The 17,383-nt window shown below is 42.2% G+C and overlaps 1 protein-coding gene across 2 annotated transcripts in view; it reads right to left on the reverse strand.

Moving 5' to 3' along the window:
- top2b (DNA topoisomerase II beta) overlaps positions 1-16,035 on the reverse strand; it is a 96,658-nt gene extending 80,623 nt beyond the window's left edge. For both annotated transcript variants that reach the window (XM_063069468.1, XM_063069467.1), the window contains exon 1: positions 15,341-16,035. In XM_063069468.1, coding sequence (XP_062925538.1) covers positions 15,341-15,382 — 42 coding nt within the window. In that variant the 5' untranslated portion in view covers positions 15,383-16,035. The remainder of the gene's footprint in view (positions 1-15,340) is intronic.
- Positions 16,036-17,383: the final 1,348 nt, after the last annotated feature.

A 17,383-nucleotide genomic window follows, 5' to 3' on the forward strand; every position in this document is an offset into this window, starting at 1 on the left:
AGGAGATTTTTTTTCCCAGGAAGACAATGACCTGGGAGATTTTTTTTCCCAGGAAGACAATATAGCCAAAGCTACACAGGAATGGCTTTAATAAAATCTTGATTAGTGTCAAAAAAGCCAAATTAAATCCAATGTGATTCAATGTTGTAAAACAATAAAACATGAAAACTTCCGGGGGGAGGGGGAGATAAATACTTTTTATAGGGACTATACCTTCAAATTCTTCATAGTTCCTAACATGCAGTAGTGAAATTGTTTTGTTTTCACTCCCGACCATTTCTGGCATCTCCAAGTCTGAATGCTTGAAACTACGGTGAGCAAAAATGCTTACTGCTTATTTCTTGCCCAGTATCAGTGACAATATCACAGATTTTTGAACACAAACACATGCAGCTGATGCTATTTTAAAAACTGTTTGCTCTAGGCAAGTTGTAACATCCAATGGCCACACAACTGTGCACTACCCCCAGTAGTCAGAACCTGTTCAGCAACAGTCTCCTGCTCCAACTAAGCAGCAGTGTCCCAACTAAGCAGAAGGGAATCCTGTTAATTTTCTCGATTAGTTTTTGTACTTTAAGAGTTAACCCAAATAAGCAGATGCACCAATTAACCCATGGCCCAATTAACTGGAATGCACTGTACAGGGGTAAAGCAATGCCCACTACCTTGTACTGTGTGCAACCTGTACCAACTCGAAGTTCAAAAACAGTTCAAAGTAAAATTTATTATCAGAGTACATACATGTCACTACATACAACCCTGAGATTCTTTTTCTGCCGGCATACTTAGCAAATCTATAGAACAGTAACTGTAAACAATCTGCAAATGAAAATATAAAAAAAGCAATAAATAACAAGTATGAAATAATATAGTAGAATCCCTAAATGAGTATAGCTATCCCCTTTTATTCAAGAATCTGATGGTAGAAGGGTACAGACGCACATTCCTTTATCCGAAATTCTGAAATCCAAAAAGCTCCGAAAACCGAAGTTTTTTTCGCCAACAACTGATGTCACTCAGGTGTGACGTGGCAGCACTAGCCAGACGTCAGTTGTGGCTCAGTGCTGGTACTGGTTACACGTGCATTTGCTGTTCGCTGATATTTTGTGTTCACTGTTGACTTTGTGTTTAATTTCACTGTGAAAATGTCAAAAAGAGCTGCAGATACCCCTATGGGTAACAATGAGAAAAAGAGAAGGAATCATCTACCATTATCAATAACGCAGAAAGTGGAGTTATTGCAGAAGCTTGATCGTGGTGTGTCTGTGCGGCCTGTTACTGAAGAATATGGTGTCGGAACTACCACTGTATATGATTTAAATAAACAGAAAGACAAGTTACTGAAGTTTTATAGTGACAGTGACGTTCTACATTTATTTCAATAAGTCATTTACAGGGGCGGGGGTCTGAAATCTGAAGAATTCTGAATTTTTCGAAATGCAACTGGCCCCAAGGGATAAGGGACTGTGGACCTGTATTAACTATTCTTTAACCTGGTGCAAGTCCTGAGCAGCAGCAAAAAAAGAGCATGGCCTGGGAGGGTCTCTGAAGACAGATGCTGCTCTTTTATGGCAACATTTCATGTAGTTGTGCTCAATGGTTGGAAGGATTTTACCTATGATGTACTGGGCCAAATCCACTACCTTTTCTAGGATTTTTCTGCTCAAAGGTATTGGTGTTCCCACACCAAGCTGTAATGCAAGCGGTCAGCACACTTACCGTCAGACATCTATTGAAGTTTGCCAAGATTTTCAATGACATGCTGTAACTCCACAGACTTCTGAGGAAGAAGAGGCACTGTTGTGCTTTCTTCGCAATAATATTTATATGATGGGTCCAGGACACTATCCTCCAATGAGTACCAGCTCATAGACCTCTGGTTTCCCTCTCCTGAAGTCTATAACTAGTTCCTTGGTCTTTTTGACATTGGGTAAGACGTTGTTGTTTTAACATCACTCAGCCAAGTTTTCAATCTCCCTCCTGTATGCTGATTCATCACCCCCTTTGATACAGCCCACAACAGTCAAAGGGGTAAAGCCAGTAGAGAAAAGGGCTAAGTGCACATCCCTGTGGTGCTCCTGTGCTGATGGAGATTGTGGGGGAGATATTTTTGCCAATCTGAACTGACTGGGGTCTACACGTGAGGAAATCCAGGATCTAATTGCCCAAGGAGGTGTTGAGGCCCAGGTCTTGGAATTTACTGATTAGTTTTGAGGGTATGATGATGTTAAATGCCAAGCTGTAATCGACAAAGAGCATCCTGACGTACAGATGTTCCAGAGTTGTGTGAACAGCCAATGAGATAGCAATTGCTGTTGCTTTGGTAGGCGAATTGGAGCAGATCCAAGTCACCAAATCATCGGACGGGCAGAGCAAAGTCAAGATGGCGCTAAATGGCAACTCCTTTGCTTGCATCTTTGGAAACAGCTCTATTTCTATATATGATATCTCTTTTTTTTCCCTTTTCAAGGTTCTTTTGAAGACCCTGACCTGGAGTTACACTCTGACTTTGGTTCTTTGCAGGAATGGCACCCGCTCTCAAGGCTGCTTGTGCGTGGGAGGGGGGAGCTGGGGGTGGGGGGGTGGTCTTTGGGGTTCTAACATTTAACTATCATTCATTCTTTAGGGCACTCCTCTGTTTTCATGAATGTTTGAGAAGAAAAAGAATTTCAGGATGTATATCGTATACATTTCTCTGACATAAAATGTACCTATTGAACCCACTCAGACAAGAGCTGATACCTCCTTTGAGAGCACTGTCCAAATATCAAAATAGACCGATACAGTTTGGCACCAGCCATGTCACAGGAGTTGCCAGTCAGCATTAAATTCAACGCAGGGCTGCCTTAGGAACTTCAGCTCCGGATTCTTTCCCCTCAGGGTTTACTCCTGAAGCCTTCCCCATGAGTGGGTATAGCCATAAGGCAGTGGAGGTTTGAGATCAAAGTTTTCCTTCTCCTAGGTGAGCTGCCAACTATAGCTGATGAGCCCCATCTGTCTGAAGCAACTAGTTTCATGGTGTCTTTACCCCATCTTTACCTCTTGTCCTGTCAGTAGAAATGGTTCCACCAGGTTTAGTAACTAAATCACATGTGAAGGCCAGAAGCTGGACTTGGTTTTCATAGGCTATTTGAGACACATGCTATTGGGAGCATTCAAAAGGTAGTGGGAGCTTATCCCCACTACCTCCCCTGGCTATAACATCCTTAAGGAAACTTATCACTGTCTGCTCAGGAACATTAAAAAGTGGACAATAAAAACTGGTCTTGCTACATGCCATCTTTGAAAAGTATCTTTAACAAATGATATCTGCCCCTCATGAAAAAGAACTATATTTTTCATTACTTGTTCCCATCTTGCTTATTTTGTTTCTCTCTCCTGTCCACGCACCTTGGATCCTAGCAATCAACACTTGGATAAGCAGAGCAAATTCAAGTTCGTAAGGGGGAATATCTTTGCACTTGCATTCCTGCACTGCTAGGGTTAGTCTTGTGATGAAATCATCTATATTCTCACCGAGGGTCTGTCGCAGCTGTGAGAACCTGAAGCATGCCGTGAAGACACTGCCTTGTGTCCCACGAATGTTGTCCAAAGCCTCAAACCCACCTGTCAGTTCAGATTTGTTCTGTAGGTTCAGAGCATCTAGTATTTCTGCCTAAGTTCTCCCAAGTGCATATGAAGCAGCTTAAGTTTCATTATTCCTCCAATTTTGCCACTCGTGTTCAATATAGTCCAAGAAGGATGTCATCCATTGCAGCTAGTTTTCAGGGTTTGGTTTTACCATAGCTGTGGCCCAAAATGGATTGGATGCTTGTAGTAGAGAGACATTTTGTTTTGATCCTCATCACCAAAATGTTACATATGCACGGAGCAGGAACTAAACTTTTACTGAACCATGTTAATAATATCCGCTGGACAATTTAGTGTGACAGCAACGAACTGAGCCCGTCGAGACAAAAGACATGCACGCTCAAAAGCCCGCACCCAAAACAGAATACGTAAGAAGACCAATCACTTCATTGTGTGATCAATCAGCCACTAGCAATCAATCTGATATATGGTACAATTTAACTCCATTCTTCTTTTCAGGTATGATCCAAATTACAATAAAATGGCATCATTCTTTCAAAGTTCTAACAAGCAAATTAGAAGGGATGCAATGTCTGCTGCTTTTGGTCCCCAAGCAACAGAAGTTTAGACTGCATCATCAAGGAGGGTGCTGCAAGTTGTAAGAGTCCATCAGATGGCCACAATGTTTCGGGCAGTGGACAAGGTTGTTAAGTCTATTGCTTTATTTTAATTGGTACTGAGCTGAGTGCTGAAGCTACATCCAAACAAGCAAATGGAGTGTTTCACCACACTCCTGGCTCGCATCTTATAATTAGAGGCTCATCGCAGAATTAGTCCAGATCTTGTATTTGATGAATTTCAAGTTTTATTTCTTCAACTGTTATCTGAGTGGTAAACAACAAATAAATTGTGCACTCATACAAGTAGCATTGTTTAAAGATATGAACTCTTCTGCACAAATGCAATCTGCTTACCCAAGTTTTATTCTTTGCTGAAAGGAGTGCACTACACAAAAAAAATCCAAGCCTGGAACAGCAATATATTTGGGGTCCATCAAGAATTAATTCATTAACAATGTACACAAAGTATACATTGAAATATTTTATAATTAGATGAATCCGTTCTTTCCAAGTTCTACATTTTCTAATAACCTGATTGGTAAATTATAATCCAAAACAAAAAAAACCTGCACAGTGTCACAGAATTAAAATGGTATACAATTCACATATTGCTACATGATCAAATATAGTCTTATTATATTTAGTGAGCAAGGTCACACTTATGCAATGGTCTATACAACCTAATGCCAATATGTATAGTTTGATTGTCCCTTTATCTCCTCCTCTCCCTTTCATGTACTGTCCCATCATTTGCACTGTATGTTACACTACCTTTCATTTCTTCTCTTTTAGATAAACTGGCTTGTTTATTTTATACAAGTTTAGGACATCTTCCTTTAGCCTTTTGTACTCCACTGGATTCAGTGTAATTTGATCATATGATAATATTTTCACAACCTTGGCAATATCATGACAAATGTAAAGAAATCCATGTTTTGAGCAAGGATTTCAGGAAATCAACACTGGACAGGTGAAATGAATGATCACATGGCATGCAAAATTTGTAATAGAAAATGTGACATGAAGCAATCTAAAATGAGCCAGAAAAAGCTATGCAAGTTAAATGGTACAGTTTAGATGTGTTGCGGAACAGAAAGGTCCTAGAGAGAATCACAAATGTTTGAAGATAACAGGGCAAGTTGAAAAGTCTGTTTAAAGAAAAAAACAATTCCCAAAAAAAAATTGTGCATGTGAGCTCAATTTCAATGTGTAAGAGGAGTCAAAGATAGGTACATGGATGGTAGGGGTATGGAGGGCTACGGTCCTGACGCAGATCGATGAGAGTAGGCAGTTCAAGTTGTTTGGCATAGACTAGATGGGCCAAAGGGCCTATTTCAGTGCTGTACTTTTCTATGACTTTACTTAGAGGCATGACCACTGGAACAAAGATTTTCATTAAAATAGAAAGTACTGATTACATCTCAGATGGCATGTTCTCATGGGGCTACCCAATTTTACGATGCATGTCAAGTTAAGAAAATTTAGGACTTATTTCTTCAAATCAGACAGCAGAATAAATAACGCAAACACGAGGAAATCTGCAGATGCTGGAAATTCAAGCAACACACACAAAATGCTGGTAGAGCGCAGCAGGCCAGGCAGCATCCATAGGAAGAAGCACAGTTGACGAGACCCAAAGGGTCTCGGCCTGAAATGTCGACTGTGCTTTTTCCTATGGATGCTGCCTGGCCTGCTGCCTTCCACCAGCATTTTGTGTGTGTTACCAGAATAAATAAAATCCTCTTAGGCAGGGACAAGATAGAAGAAAATTACTAGAAAATATAGGAGGGCAATCTAAAATGTTTATTCTGGTGGGGAGGTAGAGAGACAGCAGGAAGCAAAGTTTCTCAATAACATTTATCTGTACAACACTGTATGATGCAATAACACTTTCTACTGATTTATTTTGCATATCCAAAACACAAGTGGATTACAACAATCTCTTAACAGGTAGGAGTTTAAGCCCTGCGTTACATAATTTTGATATCCTATACTTGCCCATATCAATTGATAAGACCTTCTTTCAAACTGTGATAAAGAAGCCAAGGAAACAACATCAGGGGCACACTACAGCTGCAATTTGTACCACGTACGAATCTGTGGCAACTTGTCAGGACTTCTTCAAAGGCATCTCCCAAGTAGCAGAGATAACGATCTTAGGAGACAAAATTCCACATACAGTTTTCCCCGCTATCCGAAGGTACAGCGTTCCTATGAAATGGTTCGTAAGCCGGAATGTCGTAAAGTGAATAAGCAATTACCATTTAATATGGGAAAAATTTTTGAGCTTTCCCAGACACAAAAAATAACCTACAAAATCATGCCAAATAACACAAAACCTAAAATAACAGTAACATATAGTGAAAGCCGGAATGATATGATAAATACACAGCCTATATAAAGTAGAAATACTTTTCTGCAATCATTGAAGCATTGTCTACGCAGCGAAAATCTCACGCAAGTGCTCTCGGCAGGAAGACTCTCTCCAGTAATCTTTAAGCAATGAAGCTGCCAAATCATACCAAATAACACATAAAAATACACTGCCTATATAAAGTAGAAATAATGTAGGTACAGTGTAGTATCCCTTACTGGAATCCGGAAGACAGCGAGCACACTGATGATGATGTGTTAGAGGCTGAGTCGTCAGACGTTGGGGTGGTGGGACACTGGGGCGTTATCTCATCGTCGTCCGTTTCCATCAGGGCAGGCGGGTCATCTTCTTCTATGTCTGCCTCGATGTTGAAGGTCGAGGTTCGTCGTCTGCTGTGGCTGATGCAGAAGGCTTGAAAAACGACAGTATGCTTGACTGCTTAGCCTCATGCATTTTTCTATCATACAGTTCTTTGTAAGCACTCAAACCATCCTGCAAATATGCCCTAAACCTACGTACCCTTTCAAAATTAAAGTTGTACTTTTCTGCAATCATTGCAGCAAAAATCTCACGCAGCTGTTTCACATTCAATTCCTGGACGACTTCACTTTCGGTCCGTTCGCTATTGCATTCGGTTTCAATTGTTATCCTTTCCTCTTCCAATTGCATCAGGTCTTCATCTGTCAGTTCTTGGTCATGGGATGCCAAAACCTCTTCAACATCATCTTCGTCAACTTCCACAAGTCAAACTCACTTTGTCCTTACTTCGTTCACCACGATCAAAATGCTTAATTATGTCTAGTTTTACGCTAAGTGTAACACCTTTACGAGCTCTTTTAGGCTTTTCCGATACCTTAGGACTCATCTTGCTAACGGATGCTCATAATAAATTGACATAAAGCACAGATGCTCACAGGCACGTGTTTAAGCGTTGCTGGCTGGAATGCAGTTCCGGGGGAGGAGCTTGGCTGCTCGGCGCGCGCGCTGCCTTTTTTCATAACAGTGAAAATACCTTCTGTTAGCAAAAACAGGTAATTAATGTAGGTCTTTCGTAACAGCAAGGTGTCGTAAAGCGAATGTTCGAAAAGCGGGAGACACCTGTAACAGGATGGGTATCAAAAATTGAAGAACAATAGCCCTTAACTCAGCAGTGGAGTTATTGGGGCACCGTCTTCTGACAGTATTACCGTAGCAAGCTATTCTTGTTTTTACGAGGCTGAGTTGCTAGCTCGACACTCAATCTGACTTGGATTCGAACTCGGGAACCTTTGTTCCGGAGTCCGGCGCTGATATTATTGCACCACCAAGCGGGACAAGCAAAAATTGAGGGCATGGAATATTTCTTTCAGAAAAGCATTTCAGGAAATAAAAGGCAAGGAACTATGGTAAATTCTTCCCTTGCAGACAGGTGGAATGCCATCATCTACATATATTCAACAAAGGCCAGTGCTAGTCCCACAGCATTTTTGATAGGAAGGATAGGAACTGGGGGCTAAATTTTTTAAACCTGCAAATTACATCAAACTCAGAATCAGGTTTATTATCACCAGCATGTATCATGAAATTTGTTAATTTAGCAACAGCAGTTCAATACATAATATACATAATACATAATGTAGAAGAGAAAAAGTAAAAATAAGTAAATCAATTACCGTATATCTATATTGAATTGATTTAAATCGAGTAAAAACTGAACCAGTACATATTAAAAAAGTGAATTAGTGTTCATGGGTTCAATTTCCATTTCGGAATTGGATGACTGAGAAGAAGCTGTTCCTGAATTGCTGAGTCTGTACCTCCTACCTGATGGTAACAGTGAGAAAAGGGCAGGCCTTGGGTGCTGGGGGTCCTTAATAATGGACACTGCCTTTCTGAGACACCGCTCCTTGAAGATGTCCTGGGTACTTTGTAGGCTAGTACCCAAGATGGAGCCAACTAAATTTACGACCCTCTGCAGTTCTTTCAGCCTGTGCAGTAGCATTCCCACCCCCCCCCCCGCATACCAGACAGTTGATGCAGCCTGTCAGAATGGACAGGAATGGCACCACAGCAGCATAGCAGTTAGCATGACACTATTACAGTTTGGGGCGTCAGAGTTTGGAGTTCAATTCTGGTGCCATCTGCATGGAGTCTCTAAGTCTCCAGATGACTTCCCCATGGAATGCATGGGCTTTCCCCAGGTGTTCTGGTTTCCTCCTACAGTCTAAAGATGTACCGGGTGGCTTAATTAGTCATGTAAATTGTCCTGTAATTGGGTTAGGATTAAATTGTATTTGTCAGGGTTGCAGGGCAGTGCCGCTTGAAGAGCCGGAAGGCCCTATTCCACACTGTCTCTCTAAATAAAATAAATAAAAAATTGAGCCTCATTACAGAAAAATGTAGGGTGATTAATTTTTGAAGAATGAGAAAAAAACAATATTGACCAAATGTCAGTTCAAAAGGATGTGCAGAATAAAGAGAATTTAGGTGGCCATGTACATGCAGTTAGTAGTGCTTATTGGATCTTGGGCTATAATTAGAGTGAGTGAATACAAGGTTAAGAAAAATGATTGGCATGGGGAAGAACAGCAAGGAACTTGAAATAACTTCAAATGTTCCATAACAACCAACACAGACTCAATGGACTAACCAATCTTAATGTGTACCAAAGGGTTTCTACGTCCCATGATTCTAAGCAATAAAGTTATCTGAAGCCCAATAACCAACTGAAAGCATTTAGCCATTGATTCAAAGGCTTGTTATTCCTGACTTAACACCCACATGTGCCAAAGGATATTCTAAACCCCACTGGTAAATGATGATTCATTAATCCAATCAGATAAAATACAAAGCAAGGATCATTCAGATTTGCTGAATGCAGTAACATAAAGTACCACTAAAATCAAGTATGGGTGAAATTATTTTAAAGAAATTAAGTTGTGAAGAAGTTTAAGCATCAGATAAAAGATACTGACAAAGTTAGGATAGGAAAAGGCCAAATACTTGAGGCCTTCTGAAAGGAAATAAATTGCCGTATCTGCCTTAAATGGGTGACCCCCTAGTTTTAAAATCTCCCACAAATGTAACATCTTCTTGACATCCACCTTCCCCAGATCCTGTGAGGTAATGCATATTCCAATCAAATCACCTCTCACTCCTCTAAACACCAGCAGATAAAAGCCAAACCTACCCAAGCATTCCTCAGAAAACAACCAAACAAGTCCAGGTATTACTCAAGTAAACCTCTGAACTGCTTTCAACATGTTAACATACTTCCTTAAATAGGGGTTCAGTGCTGTAGACAATACTCCAGGTGTGGCCTCTCACCAATGCCCCATGCATAACTTTGTTACTTAGTATTCTCTCATAATAAATGATAACATTCTATCATTTTCCCAATAATATGCACAAACCTGCACATTAATCAATTAAAAATGATACTCGAGGGCACTCAAATCCCTCTGCACCTCAGAGCTTTTCAGCTTGTCATTCAGATAGAATCAGATCAGAATCAAGTTTAAACATAGAAACACTGTATTCCAGCTCAATACAAGCCCACAATCCCTTCAGCCCACAATGCTGTGATGAACATGTACTTACTTTAAAAATTACCCAGGGTTACCTATAGCCCTCTATTTCTCTAAGCTCCATATACCTATCCAAGAGTCTTTTAAAAGACCCTATTGTATCCGCCTCCACCACCGTCACCAGCAGCCCATTCCACACACTCACCACTCTGCATAAAAAAACTTACCGCTGTACAGGTGTCCCCCGCTTTTCGAACGTTCGCTTTACGAAACCTCACTGTTACGAAAAAAGGCAGCGTGATAAACGGCAACGCTCGCCCCCAGCAGCCAAGCTCCTTCCCCAGAACTGCATTCTAGCCAGCATTGCTTAAACACGTGCCTGTGAGCATCTGCGCTTTATGTCAATATATTTTGAGCATCCGTTAACAAGATGAGTTCTAAGGTATCGGAAAAGCCTAAAAGAGCTCGTAAAGGTGTTACACTTAGCGTAAAACTAGACATAATTAAGCATTTCGATCGTGGTGAATGATGTAATGACAAAGTGAGTTTGGCTTGTGGAAGTTGACGAAGATGATGTTGGAGAGGTTTTGGCATCCCATGACCAAGAACTGATAGATGAAGAGCTGATACAATTGGAAGAGGAAAGGCTAACAATCAAAACCGAGCGCAATAGCGAACAGACCGAAAGTGAAGTCGTCCAGGAACTGAACATGAAGCAACTGCGTGAGATTTTCGCTGCAATGATTGCAGAAAAGTACAACTCTAATTTTGAAAGGGTACATAGGTTTAGGGCATATTTGCAGGATGGTTTGAGTGCTTACAAAGAACTGTATGATAGAAAAATGCGCGAGGCTAAGCAGTCAAGCATACTGTCGTTATTCAAGCCTTCCACATCAGCCACAGCAGACGATGAACCTCGACCTTCGACATCGAGGCAGGCAGACATAGAAGATGACCTACCTGCCCTGATGGGAACAGACGACGATGAAATGACACCCCAGTGTCCCACCACTCCAACATCCGGGCCGCGGACCGATACATTGCCGCGAAGCATGCAGTGGTGCAGCGGTAGCCGGGACACACCCAGCACATCTTTAAGAAAAAAGCCGAAATAAACAAGCTAATTAATTAGGTGCCGTCTGGCATGCAAATGTCGGCCCAGACCAGAGGCGATTGCTGACTGCGTCGCCTCTGATCTGGGCCGACATTTACGAGCCGGGCGACACCTAATTAATTACCTTGTTTATTTCGGCTTTTTTCTTAAAGATTTGCTGGGTGCGTCCCGGCTACCGCTGCACCACTGCATGCTTCGCGGCAATGTATCGGTCCGCGGCCTGGAGTTGGGGTCCACTGCACCACTCCAACCTCCGACGACTCAGCCTAATGAACCTCTACCTTCAACATCGAGGCAGACAGAGAAGAAGATGACCTGCCTGCCCTGATGGAAACACGACGATGAGATGACACCCCAGTGTCCCACCACCCTAACCTCTGATGACTCAGCGTAACACACCATCATCAGTGTGCTCGCTGTCTTCCGGATTCCAGTAAGTGATACTTCACTGTACATACGTTATTTCTACTTTATATAGGCTGTGTATTCTTGTGTGTTATTTGGTATGATTTGGCAGCTTCATAACTTAAAGGTTATTGGAGAGAGTGTTTCTGCCGAGAGCACTTGCGTGAGATTTTCGCCACGGTGGACAGTTCCGCAATGATTGTAGAAAAGTATTTCTATTTTATATTGGCTGTATTTATCATATCATTCCTGCTTTTACTATATGTTACTGTTATTTTAGGTTTTAATGTGTTATTTGGCATGATTTGGTAGGTTATTTTTTGGGTTTGCGAATGCTCACAAATTTTTCCCATATAAATAAATGGTAATTGCTTCTTCACTTTACGACACTCCGGCTTACGAACCGTTTCAGAGGAACACTCTACCTTCGGATGGCGGGGGAAACCTGTACCTGATTCCAAGCACCTTAAAACTATGCCCTCTTGTATTAGCCATACTCATGTCATTATCACTGGCACATGTCATGCAAATCTGTAGCAACAGTATAGTATATAAAATGGTACATAAAATATTACAGAAAGAAACATAACAAATAAACAGTGCAAAAAGATAGCAAAATAGTGAGGGAGTGTTTTGGACCATTCAGAAATCTGATGATGAAGGGGAAGAAGCTGCTCCTATATCTACTGCATGTCTTCAGCCTTCTGTGCATCCTCCCTGATGGTGGTAATGAGAAGTCATGCTTTGAGGGTCCTTAATGATGGATGTCACCTTCTTGAGGCACTATTTTTCGAAGATGTCCTCAATGGTGAGAAAGGCAAGCACCCATGATGGGGCTGGCTAAGTCAACACCCTCGGCAACATTTTTTCAATCCTGAGCATTGCAGCCTCCATACCAGGTGATGATGCAACCAGTCCATGGTACACCTATAGATGTTTGCTCAATTCTTTGATGACTTATCAAATCTCCTTAAACTTCTAATGAAGTATAGCCGATGGTTGGTATGCTTATGCAAGTATACTGCATTTGACAGATCATTGCCCACTTGTATGACATCCCTTTAATGTAGTTTCCTTCTGTCTTCTTGATAACTTACTTTCCTTCTTATTTTTGTGTTATCAGCAAATAGAACAACTATACCTTTGCTGCTTTTATCAAAATCATTTGTTGTAGAAAAGATGCAAAAATCAAGCTGTACATAGCTAAAAACAGAACTTTGAATTTAATTGAACTGAACAACTCTATAATATATTTTCATAGATCGCAAAACAGTACACGGCAGAAACAGGCCCTTCAGCCCACAATGTCTGTGTCAACCTTAATGCCAAATGTAACTAATTCCATCTGTCTATATATGATCCACATACTTGCATTCCCTTCACGTTTATGCATCTACCTAAATGCCTTTTGAACACCATCTCCAACATGAGCACTAGCCTCTACAGCATTCAGGGCACTTTCAAAAGGTGGCTTTCATCATTAAGGGCCCCTTCACCTAGGACTTTCCCCCTTGTCATTGCTACCATCAGGAAGGGGTACGTGAGCCTTAAGGCACACATTCAACCTTTCAGGAACAGCTTCTTCCTCTTCATCATCAGATTTCTGAATGACAATGAACCCATGTACACTAACTCGATATTTTTTTTCTTTTTCTTGCTCTCCTTTTGCATGATTTCTATAATATTATATATAATTGTAATTTATACTTTTTAATGTATTGCACTTTACTACCACCACAAAACAACAAATTTAATGATATAGCCAGTGATAATAAACCTGATTCTGACCACTGCACCTGCTTCCGTCACCATCCCTGGCAACACAATCCAAGCACTTACTGGCTTAAAAAAACTTGCCTACACATCTCTCTTAAACTTTCTGCCCCATGCCTACCTCTGGTACTTGACATATCCACCCTGGAAAAGAGACTGACTGCCTACCCTATCAATACTATAATTTAGTTAACCTCCATCAGGTCATCTACAACCTCAAAATTTCTGTCCAGTCAGACAACGATAACAAGAGGTCCCAGTACTGATTCCGGCAGAACAACACTTGTCACAGCCCACCTGTCAGAATAAGGTTCCTTCACCACTATCCTGTGTTCTAAAACCAAGCCAATTTTGAAGCCAATCTTAATCTTATGCATCAGTTTACCAAGAGTTTATTGAAATCCATGTAGACAACATCCACTGCCCCTAGGCTCATCAATCATGTTTGTCACCTCCTCAAAAGACAAAACAGAAGTGGATTACAGCAATCTTTTAACTAGAACAAGTAGGAGTTTAAGCCCTACATTACATAATCATGATATCCTATACTTTCCCATATTAATTGTTAAGACCTTCTCTCAAACTGCGCTAATGAAACCTCATGACAAAAAACTCATTCAAATTTGTAAGATGGGACCTGCTCCACACAAAGCATGTTGACTATCACTAATAAGCCACACTTTTCCAAAAGTGAGTAAATCCCATTCTAAAAACCCTCTCCTTACCACTGATGCAAGGGGCTCACTGGCCAGTAATTTCCAGGTTATTCCCTATTGGCCATGTTAAATAAAGGGGAAAAAAAACCACTGGCTACTCTCCATTTCTCCAGGAACTCACCTGACACGGAGATCCTTATCAAGAAGTTGTAACTTTTTAAATCAACCTTATCAGCCTGCTCTTGAGATTTTCACAATGAAACAACATACTTAATTAGTTTTACACAGCCAGGGATGTTTGCTTCCTCCCTCTGTCGTGGGCAAGTTCCCAATACTCTGAATTGGAGTCAAGTTCAACAAAAACCAATTAACAGCTGAGATAGTGGGAAAGCTCATGACAACAAACAAAACTCCAAGCAGGTTAAAAAAAATACCATCTGTATGAAGAAACTTCACTCTTTTCCAGATGTGACTAAATCCAGAGCATCACATGGTTGTGTGTGAACTGACAGTGGCTGGTTCTGCAATAGCAGCCGTCATGCACCCAGGACAGAAGAGTTGAGCCTGTAGAGAAGCACTCTCCCTCAAACACACACACATCAAGAGTATTCGCACCCAGCCCACCTGCTTGTTCTTGCAGACACAGGGCTCCAGAATAATATCCTGTACAACATCTACAAGGATGTTGTCGCAGGAAAGCAGCATCCACCAGCAGGGATTCCCACCACCCAGGACATGCTCTCCTCTCACTGCTGTCATCAGGAAGAAGGTACAGGAGCCTCAGGACCCACAGCAACAGGTTCATGAACAGTTATTACCACTCAACCATCAGGGTCTTGAACCAGAGTGCAAAACTTTACTCAATCCCAACACTGAACTGTTCCTACAATCTAGGGACTCACTTTCAATTACTCTTCATCTCATGTTCTCAATTTTTACTGCTTTTTTTTAGTTATTTTTGCATTTGCACAGTTTATTGTCTTCTGCACATTGGTTGTCCGTCTGTCTTTGTGTGGTTTGTCACTGACTCTATTGTGCTTCTTCGTATGTACTGTGAATGCCCGCAAGAAAATAAACCTCAGGGTAGATTATGGTAAGATGTATATACACTTTGATAATAGATTTATTTTGAACATCAATCTGCAGGCCATGACACTCAGGGACTTGGTCCATATTTTTTTTGTAACTGTCATCATAATTATACGTGCTGTATGCAGTTGGTTCTGTGATTTGTACATTGGCCCTGTTGGAACGCTGTTTCATTTGGCTGTGTTCATGTGCATGGTTGAATGACAATTAAACTTGAACTTGAACATACTCACCACCCAGGTCAAGCCGCCGGACTCTCCGTCTCCCTTTGACATCTTGCCGAGGGCTCTGTCTCGCCTGCCCCGCCGCCTCTGCTCGCTTGACGTTCAACTGGACTCTCTCCGCCGGCTCGTTCGCTTTCCCGGTTAGGACACAAGACCGTCCGGGCAGCGATGGCTCCAAATCCCGTCCGATCTTCCAGCCGCCCGGCCCGTCACATCAGCGGGCTTCGCGCCCGGCTCAAGCTACCGACCGAGGCCCGGGAGGGATAGGACCGGCGGATCGAGGCCGATTCCCCTCTGACAGGGATCAGGTAGGTGATGGAAAAGGGTCCGTTCTCCCGCCTCAGTCCGAGGCCACCGCCGCTCTCAGGGGGGAGAAGATCAGAGCGAAGGATGGGCCGAGGCCGCTTCCCCTCCGTCCCAATAGCCGGAAAACAAGATACCCTCACTCGGAGCGGCCTGCCGGCTCCCCACCGAGAAGATGGAAGCTGAGCTCCGGCTCTGCGGGCGGCCGGCCTGCTTCGAGTTCGCGTCAACGGCCGGCCCCGCGCGCTCTCACACAGCCGAGCGCGAACAATGGGAGAGCGAGGAGGCCGCAGCGCATCCGTCAGCGTCTTCTCCTCCTCCTCCCTCCCTCCTTCCTTCCTTCCTTCCTTCCTCTGCCCTGCCTTCGCCTCAGCTTCACCGCCCACCCGCGGCGCGCAGCCCGGCTCCACTCCGTCCCGCCGAGCGAACGACGGACAACCGGTCACCTCCGCCAATCACCCGCCTCCGTCTTCACCCGGCGCTCCCGGCCGCCTATCAGCGATCCCGTTCCGGCGGTGACGTCTATCGGAGCGGGGGGCGGGGGTGGAGAGAGCTCCGGGTGCGAGTGATGGCCGGCGTCTGTAATGTGAAAGCATTACCCTCCGTTTACATTGTCTCCAGTCACTCACAATAGTGTAAACGTTTCCAGCTATGCTGGACAATGGAGAGATTCCCTTTGTAGAAGTATTTATTCACGATTAGTTTCTCCATCTGGGGCCAGGAGTTGTTTCATTACAACAGTACATTGAGGTAAAACCCATAGTACATAGTAAAATCATAATACGAGTTAAACAATAACAATGCAGAACAAAGTGTTACAGTTGCAGGGAAAGTGCAGTGCAGGCAGACAATAAGGTGCAAGGTAGTGAGTAAATGTAACAGCTGCAAAGGAACTCCATCTGTAGCTGTTAAATTTGATGGTATTTCTCTGTAACTAACACTTCATTATTCATTCTGTTACTGTTTTACCTCAATGCACTGTGTAATCATCTGATCGGTATAGACAGTATGCAAGATAAGCTTGCACTTTGATACATGTAACAATAATAAACCAATTTACCAATTCAAAGTTCAAAGTAAAATTATTATAGAAGTGTGTATATGTATGTCACAATATGACCCTGAGATTAATTTTCTTGTAGGCATATTTAACAATTATCTATAGAATAATAACCATAACAAAATCAATGAAAGACTACCCAATTTAGGTGTTCAACCAGTGTGCTAAAGACAACAAACTGTGCAAATACAAAAAGAAAGAAATAATAAATAACGGGAATAGGAGGTGAAGATTCATTAAAGTGGTTGTTGGAATATTTCAATGATGGGGCAAGTGAAGTTAGCCCTTTTGGTTAAGAGCCTGATGGTTGAGGTGTGGTAACTCTTCCTGAACCTGGTGGTGTGAGTCCTGAGGCTCCTGTAGCTTCTTCCTGATGCCAGAAGTGAGAAGAGTGCATGACTTGGGTGGAGGGGTCTCTGATGATGGATGCTGCTTTCATGCAACAATGCTCTGTGTAGATATGCTACAAGATGCTGTTCTGGAGCCATATTTCTGCAAGAACAAACAGGCAGGCTAGGACATATCCACTACTTTTTATAGGATTTTCTATTCAAGGGCATTTCCACACTAAGCTGTGATGTAGCCAGTCAATATACCTCTCCATTACATATCAATAGAAGTTTGTCAAAGTTTTGAATATCATGCCAAATCTCTACAAACTCCTAAGGAAGTAGAGGCATTGATGTGCT

The sequence above is a fragment of the Mobula hypostoma genome, chromosome 17, assembly GCF_963921235.1.
Source record: "Mobula hypostoma chromosome 17, sMobHyp1.1, whole genome shotgun sequence".
Lineage (NCBI taxonomy): Eukaryota > Metazoa > Chordata > Chondrichthyes > Myliobatiformes > Myliobatidae > Mobula > Mobula hypostoma.